This window comes from Lithobates pipiens, unplaced genomic scaffold (assembly GCF_037356315.1).
Source record: "Lithobates pipiens isolate NorthernLeopardFrog02 unplaced genomic scaffold, aLitPip1_a1.2 Scaffold_1, whole genome shotgun sequence".
Classification (NCBI taxonomy): domain Eukaryota; kingdom Metazoa; phylum Chordata; class Amphibia; order Anura; family Ranidae; genus Lithobates; species Lithobates pipiens.
This window is the reverse complement of record NW_027507685.1, coordinates 103,668,100-103,687,598: the sequence shown is the minus strand read 5'-3', so window position 1 is coordinate 103,687,598 and position 19,499 is coordinate 103,668,100. Positions and strand designations below refer to the sequence as shown.

Here is a 19,499-nt window from a genome sequence, read left to right as displayed (position 1 = left end):
GACTCAGTGCCAAATCGCAAAAAGTGGTCTGGTCTTTGACCAGCAAAATGGTCCGGTCTGTAAGTGGTTAATATATATATTTTTTTGTACATATAAAAATTTTATTGTTTACTTTTTAATATTTTTTTAATGATTATTTTTACTATTTTCAGTGTTATAACAGGCCACTTTATTTAATTAATTCAATTATTATATTGTTTTTCCTCCACCCTGGTAAAAACACTTTCTATTTTCTTACAAGAATGGAAAATGTCAACACAAGGATGGGGTGGCTTTTTATGCTGACCACAGAGCTTCTTGCCAACATTATCCAAGCTAATCCTATTTTTTTTTTTTTTGAAGACTACCATAATTTTTCTCAGTTGGTTTCTAGGTACCATTTTTGGATAGGAAATGATGTTATGTTTTGAAAAATTAAGCTTTCAGTCAGAACTGTTGTGTGCCAGGTCTAGTTTATAAAAAAAAAAAAAACATAAGTGTATGAAAAACGTCACAAAAATCTATAAAAGAAGGAAGAGCTTGACATAGCCAATCGGCAAAAAAAAATGTTTTGGCTGCAGAAAGATGTATGTGTTCGAATTTAGATAAACAACGCATATTTTCTCCTTTTATTCCATTTATATTATGGAGCCGAGCCATCAAAGGATTAATCGGTCTCCCGCAGCCAAACGCCATCTATTTCATGGCTTGATTACAGAAAATCTGCATCTTAGGAAATTTCCCACAGTAAATGAATAAATATTTTTCAATTTTCAGGTCACAGTCATTTTTTTTCTTCTTGTTTTGGATGTGCAGCATGTTTAAATGTTAAAAAAATACACATAAAGCAAAAACATTGCTCATTGGTTTAAATATAAATGGAGTGTAGTAATGTGCTGTTATATACTGATGGCAAAGTAATAAAAAAAAATAACATTTAAAAATATTTCTCTAAATAAAAATATTTAAAGGGGCTGTATAGTGTTTTTTTTTATTCGCCACGTTCAAAACGAATAACATAAGAACATAATATATATAAATATTTCAAAAATACACATGAATCAAAATGTTGGCCATTAGTTAAAAAATAGATGGGATGTAGTACCCTTCTATTATTTACTTATGGCAAAGTAATAAAAAATAGTAACATTTAAAATATTTCAGGGATGTATAGTGTTTTTTTTATTTGCCATGGTCAAAACAAATAACATATTTTATATGTATGCATATATATATATATATATATATATATATATATATATATATATATATATATATATATATATATATATATATATATTATTTTTTATGAAATAGTAAATAATAATATAAATAAAATATATTGCATTCTATTTTTAAACCAGCAATGGAAGTTTTAGGCTTCATTTCACATCTATATCTCTAACTTTTTATAGCCTATTGAAAAAAAAAGCCTTTGTGGGTCAAGCGTAGGTTAAACATATAAGATATCCAATACAGAAAATAATCTGGAATGTCTGCATCTATATAAATATAAGTAAAAGGAATTGATAGTGTGCAGCAGCTCCTTATGTATATGCACATTCTTACGATCGATAGTGTGGGATGGTGGCTCATTTATATGTACATTCCAATGACTACAGTATGTGGTTAGTGTTTGCATATTGCGCAGTAAACATTTTACATGCATTCTCTATTTTACCATTAAAAGACAGATATATATATATATATATATATATATTACATTAAATGATAAAGTATATAATAACAGTAATAATAAAAGTAATAATAATAACAAAAATAATATATATTTTTTTAGAGATGTCTGGCACCAGCGACGACCTCTCACTTGTATATTGGACACAGAAATGGTTGGAGAATGGGACCCTTTATTTCCATGTATCATTGCATATGAGGGAACATACTTCAATCAGTACTTCCCCAACCATGCCGGAGCCTGTGCAAGAACTGGATGAACAACTTCACGTTCTACATGTATCGGTCATGGTGAGTGTTTCTTTCTTGTTACAGAAATAATGAGCTGTATCATTCAATTAAGATTGAAAAAATCATGGGTTGCTGTAAAAGAGTGATAGACTCAAGACAGGCAAGTATTTACAATTGTGTAAGCCCATTGTCAGAGATAGAAAATTATTCAATATTTGATTTGATATCAAAGCACTGCACTGAAAACTGTATGGTTTTATTCAAAACATTCATTGGATCACCAAACCAGCCTGTTGGTCAGACCAAGACCAGACCATGACCAGACCATGACCAGATCAAAAACAGAACAGACCAAGGCAAAACCAAGAACAGACCAGACCAAGACCAGACCAAGAACAATGCAAGAACTGGCCAAGACCAAAATCAGAGCAAGACCAGACCAAGACCAAACCAAGAACAGAGCAAGGACAGACCGTGACTAGACCAAGACGAGACCACACCAAGACCAGACCACACCAACACCAGACCATGAGGGGGCGTGGCTAGGCTCAGCATGTGAGGGGACATGCTCTCCTGTGCTCCCGCTGAAGACCAGCTTAACTATCAGCAAAAGAAAGAGGCACCTCCCGGAGCTATTCTCGCCTGCAAATAACATCTCATGGAGCGGTTCTACGTCAGGAATAACACTGCAACACTATTACCTGATTACCAGGGCAATGGCAAAATTGCTGAAAAGCCTTGGATTGGTGCCGGATCCAGGTCCTCAAGATGGCACTGACTCGCTCCAGCCACATGCCCTTACTAAAGGAAGGGGTAGGGATGCTGTGGAATGACTGGAGCACTTTGCCTGGAGTGCGGCCCCCGGTTCTCTGTGCCTCTGCCAGAAGGATGGCCTCTGCAGCATCAGGGACAGTGGACACTGAGAGAACACTGGCTGCACCACCGTGTAAGGTAACAGAGGGGCATGGTGTGGTGGAGTGGTCAGAGGCTGAGGGAGGGGTGAGGAAGAACTGGCCTGCTCTCAGTCAGCTATCTTTACCTGGCCCCACAGAGGAGCCAACCCTCAAAGATATGTTTATAGCTGTGCAGAACTGTAATCATAGTCTGGTTTCCCTGTCTACTCAGTTTCACCATCTTGCAACAGGATGCCACTATCATGTGACATGATATGCAGAAAGTGCAGGAGCGCACATCTGCTCTGGGGGCCAGGAGAGAAATGTATAAGATGAGATAGGCCCCATCCAGCATGATCTCAAACTAGTGGGCCTGCAAACTGATCATCACGCTAATCGCATTGATGATCTTGAAAATAGACTCAGAAGAAACAACGTGCACATTCTGGGTCATCCTGAGCACATGGAAGGAAGGAACCCTACTGAGTTTATCAAGAAATGGCTGCTGGATGTATTTAATAAGGAAAAGATTACTCCCTTCATTGCAGTGAAAGGACACACAGAATCCCCGCTAGATCCCTGCCTCCTGGCAATTTGCCACGTCCGTTTATCCTAAAAGTGCTCCACTATAGACACAGAGACAAGGTAATTTCTTTAGCTCGTACCAAAGGTAATATTGATGTGAACAGCTCTGAAGTCTCTTTCTTCCTGAACTATTCTGTTAAAGACCAGACAATGACTAGACCGAGACCAGACCATGATCAGATCAGACTAGACCAAGACCAGACCATGACCATATCAAATACAGACCAAAGGAAGACCAAACCAAGAACAGACCAGACCATGACCAGACCAAGAACAGACCTACAGTGGTGTGAAAAAGTGTTTGCCCCCTTCCTCATTTCCTGTTCCTTTGCATGTTTGTCACACTTAAGTGTTTCGGAACATCAAACCAATTTAAACAATAGTCAAGGACAACACAAGTAAACACAAAATGCAATTTGTAAATGAAGGTGTTTATTATTAAAGGTGAAAGAAAATCCAAACCATCATGGCCCTGTGTGAAAAAGTGATTACCCCCCTTGTTAAAACATACTATAACTGTGGTTGTCCACACCTGAGTTCAATTTCTATAGCCACACCCAGGCCTGATTATTGCCACACCTGTTCACAATCAAGGCATCACTTAAATAGGAGCTGCTTGACACAGTAAGGTCCACCAGAAGATCCTTAAAAGCTACACATCATGCCGAGACCCAAAGAAATTCAGGAACAATTGAGAAAGAAAGTAATTGAGATCTATCAGTCTGGAAAGGGTTATAAAGCCATTTCCAAAGCTTTGGGAATCCAGCGAACCACAGTGAGAGCCATTATCCACAAATGGCGAAGACATGGAACAGTGGTGAACCTTCCCAGGAGTGGCCGGCCGCCCAAAATTACCCCAAGAGCGCAGCGACGACTCATCCAAGAGGTCACAAAAGACTCCACAACAACGTCCAAGGAACTGCAGGCCTCACTTGCCTCAGTTAAGGTCAGCGTTCATGCCTCCACCATCAGGAAAAGACTGGGCAAAAATGGCCTGCATGGCAGAGTTCCAAGGAGAAAACCACTGCTGAGCAAAAAGAACATCAAAGCTCGTCTCAATTTCTCCACAACACATCTTGATAATCCCCAAGACTTTTGGGACAACATTCTGTGGACCGATGAGACAAAAGTGGAACTCTTTGGAAGGTGTGTGTCCAAGTATATCTGGCGTAGAAGGAACACTGCATTTCATAAAAATAACATTATACCAACAGTAAAATATGGTGGTGGAAGTGTGATGGTCTGGGGCTGTTTTGCTGCTTCAGGACCTGGAAGACTTGCCATGATAAAAGGAACTATGAATTCTGCTGTCTACCAAGAGATCCTGAAGGAGAATGTCCGACCATCTGTTCGTGTACTCAAGCTGAAACGAACTTGGGTTCTGCAGCAGGACAATGATCCTAAACACACCAGCAAGTCCACCACCGAATGGCTGAAGAAAAACAAAATGAAGACTTTGGAGTGGCCTAGCCAAAGTCCTGACCTGAATCCTATTGAGATGTTGTGGTATGACCTTAAAAAGGCAGTTCATGCTCGAAAACCCTCTAATGTAACTGAATTAGGACAATTCTGCAAAGATGAGTGGGCCAAAATTCCTCCAGGACGCTGTAAAAGCCTCATTGCACGTTATCGCAAACGCTTGGTTGCAGTTGTTGCTGCTAAGGGTGGCCCAACCAGTTATTAGGTTTAGGGGGCAATCACTTTTTCACACAGGGCCATGATGGTTTGGATTTTTTTTCACCTTTAATAATAAACACCTTCATTTACAAATTGCATTTTGTGTTTACTTGTGTTGTCCTTGACTATTGTTTAAATTGGTTTGATGTTCCGAAACACTTAAGTGTGACAAACATGCAAAGGAACAGGAAATGAGGAAGGGGGCAAAAACTTTTTCACACCACTGTAGACTAGATCAGACCAGACCAAGACCAGACCAAACCAAAGCCAGAGCAGACCAAGACCAACCAGACCACACTAGACTGAGTAATAACCACTGCCAGAGCCCATTCAGACCTCTCATTTCCACAATTCCTGATGAAGGTGGCAATATGTGGCCCCCAAAACGTGTGGGATTTTTTACCCAATTCATGTTTGGAATAAAACCTTACTTTGAACTCTAGTATTTCACTGTGGCGCTTTAATTTCGATTCAAATATTGTTTTTACATCCTGAGGTTATTGTGGTTGTTCCTCAGAGCTCAGAAGCATCTTGTATATCAAAATGGTGGACCGAAGGTGCACCATCATTACACCCTTAAACAATGTAATTATGGGTCATCAACCATTATCTTAAGGTTCCAGCACCATCAAGCTACTATTCTAACAAATAAATTCAAGACTGGAATCTCCATCTAGATGAATAAAAAAAAATGCCCATTTTACCCGCAATTTCCAAGTTTTCATTTAAAACCAGTTACTAAAAGGCCAAAATTTTTCTTCACATTACAGGCCAGGTCCACTTCTTCTTTGTTCTGGTCTAATGTGGGAGAACCCTTCATGCATTGCACATATTTCTTCATGACGTTGTGGACATTGGCAATTGGGTATCAGAGTCCGTCACAGGGTCTTCATATGGTCTTCACAGGGTACTTAAGTCTTTGGTGGTAACATGATGTCACAAAATGAGCGACTACCAACAAGACCGATTGGCTGGCCTGAAATGCAGCTTTGATAGCCGATCTCCATTTCTGAATGAGGCATGTTGTCAGCATAGTAAAATAAGGTCTTGGAAGCTTGTAAAAACAAAAAATTATTGGTTAGGAACAGGTAGGGTTGTGCATTGTTTCCCCCCTAGAGTCGGGCTTTAGGACAAAATTAGAAGGACCATGTGTCTGGAAACTACCTTTCCAGTAAATAGAAGCTAATGATTAGAGATGGCCTTGCAGTTGGTTTGCAGAGAATTTGGCTCATTCGCAATTCGCCAAACCGGCGGACTTCTGGCGCTGTTCGCGTGGCGGACATATGCGTTTACATTATGAAGAACTTTGACCCATGACACATCCATCATAGGGTACAGGACAGCCAATTGAGACATTTCAGCACATGGACAATTGGACATACCCCCTACCTTATAAATAGACCTGATCTGGCGGCCATTTTACATTCTGTCTTTTGTCAGTGTAGGGAAAGGACGCTGTGTGGAGCAGGGGCAGTCAGTTTAATCACTAGCTATTAATATTAGGTCCACAAAAGTCCTTTTAAGGACTGGTATAGGTGTACAGTATATAGGGTTGTACACGTATAATATACTTTCTTTCAAATATAGAAAGTATATTATGGTGCACTGCTGACTGCTGTGCTGCTCAGTGCTGACTGATTTTCTGCAGCTGTCTTTTATCAGTGTAGGGATTGAGGGACAGTTTGGTGTTTGGAGCAGGGACAGTCTGCAAATCACTAGCTACTAGGTCCACAAAGGTCCTTTTAAGGACTGGTATAGGTGTACAGTATATAGGGTTGTACACGTATAATATACTTTCTTTCAAATATAGAAAGTATATTATGGTGCACTGCTGACTGCTGTGCTGCTGAGTACTGACCGATTCTGCAGCTGTCTTTTATCAGTGCAGGGACTGAGGGACAGTTTGGTGTTTGGAGCAGGGACGGTCTGCAAATCACTAGCTACTAGGTCCACAAAGGTCCTTTTAAGGACTGGTATAGGTGTACAGTATATAGGGTTGTACACGTATAATATACTTTCTTTCAAATATAGAAAGTATATTATGGTGCACTGCTGACTGCTGTGCTGCTGAGTGCTGACCAATTCTGCAGCTGTCTTTTATCAGTGTAGGGACTGAGGGACAGTTTGGTGTTTGCAGCAGGCACAGTCTGCAAATCACTAGCTACTAGATCCACAAAGGTCCTTTAAATGACTGGTATAGGTGTAAAGTATATAGGGTTGTACACGTATAATATACTTTCTTTCAAATATAGAAAGTATATTATGGTGCACTGCTGACTGCTGTGCTGCTGAGTACTGACCGATTCTGCAGCTGTCTTTTATCAGTGCAGGGACTGAGGGACAGTTTGGTGTTTGGAGCAGGGACAGTCTGCAAATCACTAGCTACTAGGTCCACAAAGGTCCTTTTAAGGACTGGTATAGGTGTACAGTATATAGGGTTGTACACGTATAATATACTTTCTTTCAAATATAGAAAGTATATTATGGTGCACTGCTGTGCTGCTGAGTGCTGACCAATTCTGCACCTGTCTTTTATCAGTGTAGGGACTGAGGGACAGTTTGGTGTTTGCAGCAGGGACAGTCTGCAAATCACTAGCTACTAGATCCACAAAGGTCCTTTTAATGACTGGTATAGGTGTACAGTATATAGGGTTGTACACGTATAATATACTTTCTTTCAAATATAGAAAGTATATTATGGTGCACTGCTGACTGCTGTGCTGCTGTGCTGCTGAGTGCTGACCAATTCTGCAGCTGTCTTTTATCAGTGCAGGGACTGAGAGACAGTTTGGTGTTTGGAGCAGGGACAGTCTGCAAATCACTAGCTACTAGGTCCACAAAGGTCCTTTTAAGGACTGGTATAGGTGTACAGTATATAGGGTTGTACACGTATAATATACTTTCTTTCAAATATAGAAAGTATATTATGGTGCACTGCTGACTGCTGTGCTGCTGTGCTGCTGAGTGCTGACCAATTCTGCAGCTGTAAAGTACTAGGTCCACAGCTGTAAAGTACTTTGGTGTTTGGAGCAGGGACAGTCTGCAAATCACTAGCTACTAGGTCCACAAAGGTCCTTTTAAGGACTGGTATAGGTGTAAAGTATATAGGGTTGTACACGTATAATATACTTTCTTTCAAATATAGAAAGTATATTATGGTGCACTGCTGACTGCTGTGCTGCTCAGTGCTGACCGATTCTGCAGCTGTCTTTTTATCAGTGTAGGGACTGAGGGACAGTTTGGTGTTTGGAGCAGGGACAGTCTACAAATCACTAGTTACTAGGTCCACAAAGGTCCTTTTAAGGACTGGTATAGGTGCACAGTATATAGGGTTGTACACGTATAATATACTTTCTTTAAAATATAGAAAGCATATTATAGTGCACTGCACTGCTGTGCTGCTGACCGATTCTGCAGCTGTCTTTTCTCAGTGTAGGGAGATACAGTTTGGTGTTTGGAGCAGGGACAGTCTGCAATTCACTAGCTACTAGCTAGCTACTATTAGGTCCACAAAGGTCCTTTTAAGGACTGGTATAGGTGTACTATTTGGTGTGCAGTATATAGGGGTGTAATACCCGTATAAAATACTTGCAAATATAGAAGCATAGTATAGTGCATTTCCACTGTGCAGTATTGTGACTGCTGAGCGGTTCTGCAGCGATGCTACAAAGAGTGAAAAACGCAACTAGAAAAAAGTATTATAACTGGTGTGATAGACCAGTGCCCCCCCCAAAACGACAGATTGAAGCAGGGTGTTATATACCTTCTTTCACATATACTGCACTTCTCTAGAGACTTTTGCCACAGGGTCATTTAAATAATGACAGGTAGAGGAAGAGACTGTCCCTTCCGCAGGAGTGGTAGGGGGTAGGAGCAACAGGCTTGAGCCAAAGTGGCAAATTGCAGAAGGTGATTTTCCAATCCATCACAAGACATTGCCGATGCGCAGCCACTCTTGGCATTGGATCAGGAAGAGGAGGTAGCAACAACCGCCACTCAGCAGTCTGACGACAGTACCCAGATCAGCCCAAGGAGGAGGTTGGTCCTCGGTGTTGCTGCCTACTCCGAGATCTCTAATTATAGTGGTGGGGAAGGTGACGTCGATGATGACGTGTCTAGTGATGTCACGTGGGTGCCCACAAGAGAGGAAGAGGAGGGGAGTTCAGAGGGAGATATGGACCAGCAGATAGGGAGGAGAAGCAGGCGGAACTTACATTGCACAGGAGGGACAAAGCAGACTGCTAATGTATCAGGATCGCGGCATCATCCATGTACGGTCACATCTGGTGCTCCCAGGACGCCGGCACATGGCTCCGCAGTGTGGGCTTTTTTTAACGTGTCCGCTGCTGACAACAGTGTTGCCATCTGCAGCCTGTGCAGTCAACGCATAAGTCGCGGTAAGCCCAACACTCACCTAGGGATGACCGCCTTAAGAAGGCACATGAGCTCAGTGGGAGCAACAGAACCCACAAAGCCACACTCCAGGCTCTCACCGTCCAGCCTCGTCTTCTACTTCTCCTTCTCCTCTCTCCTCACAATTGTCCTCCACTCCACCTTCCATCATGCCGTCCTCACATTTTTCTGGAAAAAGGCAGGCTTCCGTGGGCCAACTCTCTTGCCTAACGGTTGACCGCTGGCTTGTCAGAACTGATAGCCCACCAACTACTGCCATATAAAATGGCGGACTCCCACCAACTACTGCCATATAAAATGGTGGACTCGGAGGCCCTTCAAAAATTTGTGGCCATTGGAACACCACAATGGAAGGTCTCAGGAAGGAAGTATTTCTCACAGAAGGGCATACCAGAGCTACAGTGCCTTGCGAAAGTATTCGGCCCCCTTGAACTTTTCAACCTTTTGCCACATTTCAGGCTTCAAACATAAAAATATAAAATTTTTAGTTTTTGTGAAGAATCACCAACAAGTGGGACACAATTGTGAAGTGGAACGAAATCTATTGGATTTTTGAAACTTTTTAAAAAAAATGAAAAGTGGGGCGTGCAAAATTATTCGGCCCCCTTGCGTTAATACTTTGTAGAGCCACCTTTTGCTGCGATTACAGCTGCAAGTCGCTTGGGGTATGTCTCTATCAGTTTTGCACATCGAGAGACTGAAATTCTTGCCCATTCTTCCTTGCAAAACAGCTCAAGCTCAGTGAGGTTGGATGGAGAGCGTTTGTGAACAGCAGTTTTCAGCTCTTTCCACAGATTCGATTGGATTCAGGTCTGGACTTTGACTTGGCCATTCTAACACCTGGATACGGTTATTTGTGAACCATTCCTTTGTAGATTTTGCTGTATGTTTGGGATCATTGTCTTGTTGGAAGATAAATCTCCGTCCCAGTTTCAGGTCTTTTGCAGACTCCAACAGGTTTTCATCCAGAATGGTCCTGTATTTGGCTGCATCCATATTCCCCTCAATTTTAACCATCTTCCCTGTCCCTGCTGAAGAAAAGCAGGCCCAAACCATGATGCTGCCACCACCATGTTTGACAGTGGGGATGGTGTGTTGAGGGTGATGAGCTGTGTTGCTTTTACGCCAAACATATCGTTTTGCATTGTGGGTAAAAAGTTCGATTTTGGTTTCATCTGACCAGAGCACCTTCTTCCACATGTTTGGTGTGTCTCCCATGTGGCTTGTGGCAAACTTTAGACAATACTTTTTATGGATATCTTTGAGAAATTGCTTTCTTCTTGCCACTCTTCCATAAAGGCAAGATTTGTGCAGTGTACGACTGATTGTTGTCCTATGGACAGACTCTCCCACCTCAGCTGTAGTTCTCTGCAGTTCATCCAGAGTGATCATGGGCCTCTTGGCTGCATCTCTGATCAGTCTTCTCCTTGTCTGAGCTGAAAGTTTAGAGGGACGGCCAGGTCTTGGTAGATCTGCAGTGGTCTGATACTCCTTCCATTTCAAAATGATCGCTTGCACAGTGCTCCTTGGGATGTTTAAAGCTTGGGAAATCTTTTTGTATCCAAATCCGGCTTTAAACTTCTCCACAACATTATTACGGACTTGCCTGGTGTGTTCCTTGGTCTTCATGATGCTCTCTGCACTTTCAACAGAACCCTGAGACTATCACAGAGCAGGTGCATTTATACAGAGACTTGATTACACACAGGTGGATTTATCACCATCAGTCATTTAGGACAACATTGGATCATTCAGAGATCCTCGCTGAACTTCTGGAGTGAGTTTACTGCACTGAAAGTAAAGGGGCCGAATAATTTTGCACGCACCACTTTTCAGTTTTTTATTTCCTAAAAAAGTTTAAAATATCCAATAGATTTCTTTCCACTTCACAATTGTGTCCCACTTGTTGGTGATTCTTCACAAAAAAATTTAAATTTTATATCTTTATGTTTGAAGCCTGAAATGTGGCAAAAGGTTGAAAAGTTCAAGGGGGCCGAATACTTTCACAAGGCACTGTATATGTGGCTATGTTCAGCGGCAAGTGAATGTATCTCTGGCACACAGTATCGGTGCCAAGATACATCTGACCACAGACACGTCGTCTGGCAAACACAGGCAGGGAAGGTATATAACTTTTACTGCCCACTGGGTGAACCTTCTGATGGCGGTCAAACATGTAACCCGTGGCACCCATGTAGCTTTGGTTTTACCGCCACGGATTGCATGCAGGCCTACCTCTTCTTCTCCTCCTCCTACTCCATCCTCCCTCTCCTCCTTGGTTGACTCCTCCTTTTCCGCTGCTAGCGTCTCTTCTGCTGCGCTGCCCAAGATCCCCAGAACCTATTCGACATGTCAGGTGAGACGTTGCCATGCTGTGCTGCGTCTGTTGTGCCTGGAAGCCAAGAGCTACACTGGCCCTGCACTCCTTTCAGCTTTGCGTTCACAGGTAGATCAGTGGCTAACACCGCTCAATTTGACAGTTGGTAAAGTGGTGTGTGACAACGGTGCCAATCTGCTTAGCGCATTAAAACAGGGCAAAATTACACACGTGCCATGCATGGCACACGTCTTAAACTTGGTCATGCAGTGATTCGTTGTCAAATACCCTGGGGTCCAGGACATCTTGCGGCAGGCAAGGAAAATCTCGGCCCATTTCAGAAGATCTTACACGGCCATGGCTCGCCTTGCTGACATTCAGCGGCGACACAATCTGCCAGTAACACGTCTTATTTGCGACTGCCCGACGCGATGGAACTCAACCTTCTATATGCTTGATAGGCTGCTCCAGCAGAAACGTGCAGTTAACGACTACCTGTACGAACTCTGCGGCAGAACAGGTTCTGGGGAGCTTGGTTTTTTCACTGCGGCAGTGGCTGCTCATGTGCGACGCATGCAGACTTCTGCGGCCATTTGATGAGATCACCAAACTGGTCAGTCGCAGCCATGGTGCCATCAGTGACATCATACCTTATGCCTTCTTTATGGAGCTTGCATTGCATCGTGTCATTGATCAAGCCGTGGAGGAGCAGGAAGATGAGGAAGTCGCAATGCTGGATGAATTCCCGGGTGGCTACTTTATCTGAGACAAGTTAACAACAGGAGTCTGAAGAGGAGTCAGAGGAGGATGGTGCTGGGGCAGATGAGGAGGAGTAAGAAGAGCATGCTTTAAACCTTTCTGGGATCCCTGTTGTTGTGCATGGATGGGGAAAGGAGAACGAGGAAGACAACATTATCCTGGATGATGAACAGGAGCCAGGCCACCACACCGCTTCCAGTTTAGTGCAAATGGGGGCCTTCATGCTCCAGTGTTTTAACAGGGACCCCCGTATAAAAAGCATAAGGGTCAAGGACCAGTACTGGGTGGCAACGTACTTAGACCCCCAATACAAACACAAAATGGCAGAAATGTTACCACCATCACAGAGGGCTGTCAGAATGGAGCACTTACAGGCCTTGCTTCGAGAAATAATGCATTCTGCTTTTGCGTGCGCTGACAGAGGAGGAATTCCCACTCCCAGAGAAAGAGTTGCGGGTATCAATCCAACAGCGCCTGCAAGAAGAGGGCGGTTTGAAGATGTGTTGGTGACTTCTGATATGAGGTAATTCTTTCAGCCGACCCATCGACAGGTCTCATCTGGATCCAGCATCAGGGAACGCCTAGACCGACAGGTGTCCGACTACATCGGGTTAATGGCCGATGTGGACGCTCTGAGAAGTGATGAACCTCTGGACTACTGGGTGGGCAGGCTTGACCTCTGGCCAGAGCTTGCCCAATTTGCAATGGAACTGTTGGCTTGCCCCTCATCCAGTGTCCTGTCCGAAAGGACGTTCAGCGCAGGAGGGGGGATCGTGAACGATAAGCGCACTCTTCAGCTCATGACAGTGTTGACTACCTCACATTTATAAAAATGAATGAGGCATGGATCTCGGAGGAATTCAACACATGTGACCAGTAGACCATGTATATGCATAACTCTATAAACTATTTATTTAATCTAGCACACGGACCTTTTTTCTACCTTTGACTCACTTCCTTGTACAAAAAAAGCACACTGTACTATATGCCCGTACCTGCTGTTGGAAGGGGTTGAGCGGTGTCATATTTTTGGGTCCCGCAGCGAGTTGTTGGTATCAATGCTGGTGTCGGTGCTCTCTATATCGGTGCTGGTGTGTTGTCAGTGCTCTCTATCACGGTGCTGGTGTCAGTGCGCTCTATCACGGTGCTGATGTCAGTGCTCTCTATCACGGTGCTGGTGTCAGTGCTCTCTATCACGGTGCTGGTGTCAGTTCTCTCTATCTCGGTGCTGGTGTCAGTGCTCTCTATCACGGTGCTGGTGTCAGTGCTCTTTATCACGGTGCTGGTGTCAGTGCTCTCTATCACGGTGCTGGTGTCAGTGCTCTCTATCACGGTGCTGGTGTGGTCTCAGTGCTCTCTATCATGGTGCTAGTGTCAGTGCTCTCACGGTGCTGGTGTCAGTGCTCTCTATCACGGTGCTGGTGTCAGTGCTCTCACGGTGCTGGTGTCAGTGCTCTCTATCTCGGTGCTGGTGTGATCTCAGTGCTTTTTCTACCTTTGACTCACTTCCTTGTACAAAAAAAGCACACTGTACTATATGCCCGTACCTGCTGTTGGAAGGGGTTGAGCGGTGTCATATTTTTGGGTCCCGCAGCGAGTTGTTGGTATCAATGCTGGTGTCGGTGCTCTCTATATCGGTGCTGGTGTGTTGTCAGTGCTCTCTATCACGGTGCTGGTGTCAGTGCGCTCTATCACGGTGCTGATGTCAGTGCTCTCTATCACGGTGCTGGTGTCAGTGCTTTCTATCACGGTGCTGGTGTCAGTTCTCTCTATCTCGGTGCTGGTGTCAGTGCTCTCTATCACGGTGCTGGTGTCAGTGCTCTTTATCATGGTGCTGGTGTCAGTGCTCTCTATCACGGTGCTGGTGTCAGTGCTCTCTATCACGGTGCTGGTGTGGTCTCAGTGCTCTCTATCATGGTGCTAGTGTCAGTGCTCTCACGGTGCTGGTGTCAGTGCTCTCTATCACGGTGCTGGTGTCAGTGCTCTCACGGTGCTGGTGTCAGTGCTCTCTATCTCGGTGCTGGTGTGATCTCAGTGCTCTCTATCACGGTGCTGGTGTCAGTGCTCTTTATCATGGTGCTGGTGTCAGTGCTCTCTATCACGGTGCTGGTGTCAGTGCTCTCTATCTCGGTGCTGGTGTCAGTGCTCTCTATCACGGTGCTGGTGTCAGTGCTCTTTATCACGGTGCTGGTGTCAGTGCTCTCTATCACGGTGCTGGTGTGGTCTCAGTGCTCTCTATCACGGTGCTGGTGTCAGTGCTCTCACGGTGCTGGTGTCAGTGCTCTCTATCACGGTGCTGGTGTCAGTGCTCTCTATCATGGTGCTGGTGTCAGTGCCCTAATGGTGCTGGTGTCAGTGCTCTCTATCACGGTGCTGGTGTCAGTGCTCTCTATCATGGTGCTGGTGTCAGTGCTCTCTATTTTGGTGCGGGTGTCAGTGCTCAGTCTCTACCGTGGTGCTGGTGTCAGTGCTCAGTCTCTATTGCGGTGCAGGTTTCAGACAGTGAGGGAGATAGCAGCGGAGAAGCCAATCAGCAGGCAGTGCCAGCACCATGGCTGAGGATCAGCACTGGACTGGCACCTCCGGACCACCACAGTGGAGTCCTGCATAGGTGGGGGTAAGAGCCAGGCAGAGGGAGGGGACAGGGGCTCAAGCACAAGTTGGCACACTAGGACACTGGCACAGGACTGTGCTGCCCTGACTGTGGCACTGATCATCTCCTGCACCCCCTTCATAGCCTGGCCTGACCTTGCCTCTCCTCCATGGCCTTCATGTGCTCCTGAATTGTCAAAATTTCACAGAATGCTTGTCATTGTCGATCCCAGATTCACTTAATACTTTTGTTATGTCAGTGTCCATGTTGTGGGACTATGTGTGCACAGCTAGTAAGTATTTTGTGGCTGAAAATATGACCTGGAGGTTTTTAATATTCACCTGCCATTAAAGTCAATGGGGTCCGCGCGAACCAAACTTTTGGTCACGTTCGTGGTTCGCGTTCACGAAACGCCCCGTCGGAAGTTCATCCATCACTACTAATGATCTTAGTACAGCTCTTAAAAACACAAAGCGCAAAGCAATGGTTACATTTGTAATCTCACTTCATTTCCATAGATATCGGAGCTATGGAATGTTAATTGCATTTTAGCTTTCCTTCGTCCAAAACATGCAACTAATAAGAGTAATTCCACTTAGACATAAAGAAGAACTAATTTGTCACTCAGAAGGGGGTTCTTTATTATGAGGATGGGCGGATTTTGAAATTCTCTTTAAAGGGAGATGGTGATGGCTATTAATAAATGAATGTCTTTGAATTCTCTCTAATGTGATACACACTAATTTAGCTCTGGATAACGTTGGTTTTTTCAGTACGAGCTTGTGGAGTTTTTCACAGGAGGGGAAGCGAGTAAAAATGCCCTCTGTAGAGTTTCCACATACATTGCTATTTTTTTTTTTTTTGATTAATCTTATGTTTTCCTATATAGTTTAATGCATAACTTCTACTTTCACTTTCTTACGTGGGAATTTTGACTCCAGTCTTGACTTCAGCTGCACAAACCATGTTCTAGAAATCAGATCCCAGCTCGAGATCAGACATTAATCTTTACCCAGCCAGATCCCACCTTCAACACAAATATGGTTTATATACTCAGTAAGATCTCACCTCAAGCACACACACATTGGTCTAGTACCAGTGAGATCCCACCTCCAGAAAACGCATGGTCTGGCCCGATGAAATTCCACCTGCAGCACATGCATGGTTTAATCCCAATGAAATCCCTCCTCCCATACAGCACAAACATGGTCTCACCTTAGTAAGATCCCACCTTCAGCACACACATGGTCTCATCAAAGTGATAGCCCACCTCCAGCATAAACATGGTCTGGCCCCAATGAAATTCCACCTTCAGCACACACATGGTCTCATCCAAATGAAATCACCCCTCCCCTCCAGCATAAACATGATCTCACCCCAGTGAGATCCCACCTCCAGAATACACATGGTATGGCCCCAATGAAATTCCACCTTCAGCACACACATGGTCTCATCCCAGAGAAATTCCTCCTGCCCTCCAGCACAAACATGGTCTCATCTCAGTGAGATCCCACCTCCAGCACACACATGGTCTCATCATAGTGCTATATCACCTCCAGCATACACATGGTCTGGCCCCAATGAAATTTCACCTTTCAGACCAAACGTGGTCTTTTCTCAATTAAATCCTTCCTCCCCTCAGCACAAACATGGTCTCACCCCAGATGAGATCTCAGCTCCAGCACACACATGGTCTCATCATAGTTATATCCCACCTCCAGCACATAGATGGTCTCATCATAGTTATATCCCACCTCCAGCATACACATGGTCTGGCCCCAATCAAATTCCACCTTCAGCACACACATGGGGGAGATTTACTAAAACCAGTGCACTTAAAATTTGGGGCAGCGATGTTTGGTCCTAACTCCAGTGATTCCAGTGCTAAAAAACTAAATATATATATATAAGTCGTGTGTCTCAGGGATGGTTAACTACTAGTAGTGATGGACGAACTTTCGAAGGGACGTTTCGCGAACGCGGCGAAAAGTTTGCGAACCGCAAGGTTCACGGCGGACCCCATTGACTTTAATGGCAGGTGAACCTTAAAAACCTCCAGGTCATATTTTCAGCCACAAAATACTTACTAGCTGTGCACACATAGTCCCACAACATGGACACTGACATAACAAAAGTATTAAAGTGGTTGTATACTCGATTTTTAAACTTTTACCTACAGGAAAGCCTATAATAAGGCTTACCTGTAGGTAAAAAAAAATATCTCCTAAACCTGTACGGTTTAGGAGATATCCCCCTCGGTATGCGCCACTGACTGCAGCGGCGCATGCGCACAAGGGGATTCTCGGCCTGAAAATCCGGCAGTGGCCGGCGGCCGGAATGAAATCTCCCGCGCGCATGCGCGGGAATGACGATATCGCGGCTCCGGCCACTCACAGCGCCGGAGCCGCGATACCCGGAAGAAACGCAGAGGGAGCATGTCAGCTCCCTCGGCGTGGATTGGGCCAGATGTCGGGGCCTCGTTCTAAGGTAAGTATTTCATAATGAGCTAGTATGCGGTGCATACTAGCTCATTATGCCTTTTGCTTTGCAGGTTTAAGTGAATCTGGGATCAACAACGACAAGCATTCTTTTTTTATCTGTGAAATTTTGACAATTCAGGAGCGCATAAAGGCTATTGAGGAGAGGCAAGGTCAGGCCAGGCTATGAAGGGGGTGCAGGAGATGATCAGTGCCACAGTCAGGGCAGCGCAGTCCTGTGCCAGTGTTCCAGTGTGCCAACCTGTGCTTGAGCCCCTCCCTCTGCCTGGCCCTTAGCCCCACCTATGCAGGGCTCCACTGCGGTGGTCCGGAGGTGCCAGTCCAGTGCTGATCCTCAGCCATGGTGCTTGCACTGCCTGCTGATTGGCTTCTCCGCTGCAATGTCCCTCACTGTCTGAAACCAGCACCGCGATAGAGACTGAGCACTGACACCAGCCCTGTGATAGAGAGCACTGACACCAGCAACGTGATAGAGAGCACTGACACCAGCACCATGATATAGAGCACTGACACCAGCACCATGATATAGAGCACTGAAACCAGCACCAAGATAGAGAGCACTGACACCAGCACCATGATAGAGAGCACTGACACCAGCACCATGATAGAGAGCATTGAGACCACACCAGCACCGAGATAGAGAGCACTGACACCAACACCGAGATAGAGAGCACTGACACCAGCACTGTGAGAGAACTGACACCAGCACCGAGATAGAGAGCACTGACATCAGCACAGAGATAGAGAGCACTGACACTAGCACCATGATAGAGAGCACTGACACCAGCACCGAGATAGAGAGCACTGACACCAGCACCATGATAGAAAGCACGGACACCAGCACCGTGAGAGCACTGACACCAGCACCGTGATAGAGAGCACTGAGACCACACCAGCACCAAGATAGAGAGCACTGACACCAGCACCGAGATAGAGAGCACTGACACCAGCACCATGATAGAGAGCACTGACACCAGCACCGTGAGAGCACTGACACCAGCACCGTGATAGAGAGCACTGAGACCACACCAGCACCGAGATAGAGAGCACTGACACCAGCACCGAGATAGAGAGCACTGACACCAGCACTGATACCAGCAACTCGCTGCGTGACCCAAAAATATGACACCGCTCAACCTTTTCAAACAGGAGGGTATGGGCATATAGTACGGTGTGCTTTTTTTGTACAAGGAAGTGAGCCAAAGGTAGAAAAAAGGTCTGTGTGCTTGATTAAATAAATCGTTTATAGAGTTATGCATATACATGGTCTACTGGTCACATGTGTTGAATTCCTCCGAGATCCATGCCTCATAAATTTTTATAAATATGAGGTAGTCAACACTGTCGTGAGCTAAGCGAGTGAGCTTATCGGTCACGATCCCCCCTGCTGCACTGAACATCCTTTTGGACAGGAAACTGGACGAGGGGCAAGCCAACAGTTCCATTGCAAATTGGGCAAGCTCTGGCCAGAGGTCAAGCCTTCCCACCCAGTAGTCCAGGGGTTCATCACTTCTCAGAGCGTCCACATCGACCATTAACCCGATGTAGTCGGACACCTGTCGATCTAGGCATTCCCTGATGCTGGATCCGGATGAGACCTGTCGATGGGTCATATCAGAAGTCACCAACACAACTTCAAACCGCCCTCTTCTTGGAGGCGCTGTTGGATTGGTAACCGCAACTCTTTCTCTGGGAGTGGGAATTCCTCCTCTGCCAGCGCATGCAAAAGCAGAATACAGCATTTCTCGAAGCAAGGCCTGTAAGTGCTCCATTTTGACAGCCCTCTGTGACGGTGGTAACATTTCCACCATTTTGTGTTTGTACCGGGAGTCTAAGTACGTTGCCACCCCGTACTGGTC

General features: G+C 44.9%; 1 protein-coding gene across 2 annotated transcripts in view; it reads left to right on the top strand.

The window, feature by feature from the left end:
- Positions 1-19,499, top strand: part of ASTN2 (astrotactin 2) — a 661,578-nt gene that overhangs the window by 110,576 nt on the left and 531,503 nt on the right. For both annotated transcript variants that reach the window (XM_077468007.1, XM_077468041.1), the window contains exon 2: positions 1,778-1,965. In XM_077468007.1, coding sequence (XP_077324133.1) covers positions 1,778-1,965 — 188 coding nt within the window. The remainder of the gene's footprint in view (positions 1-1,777; positions 1,966-19,499) is intronic.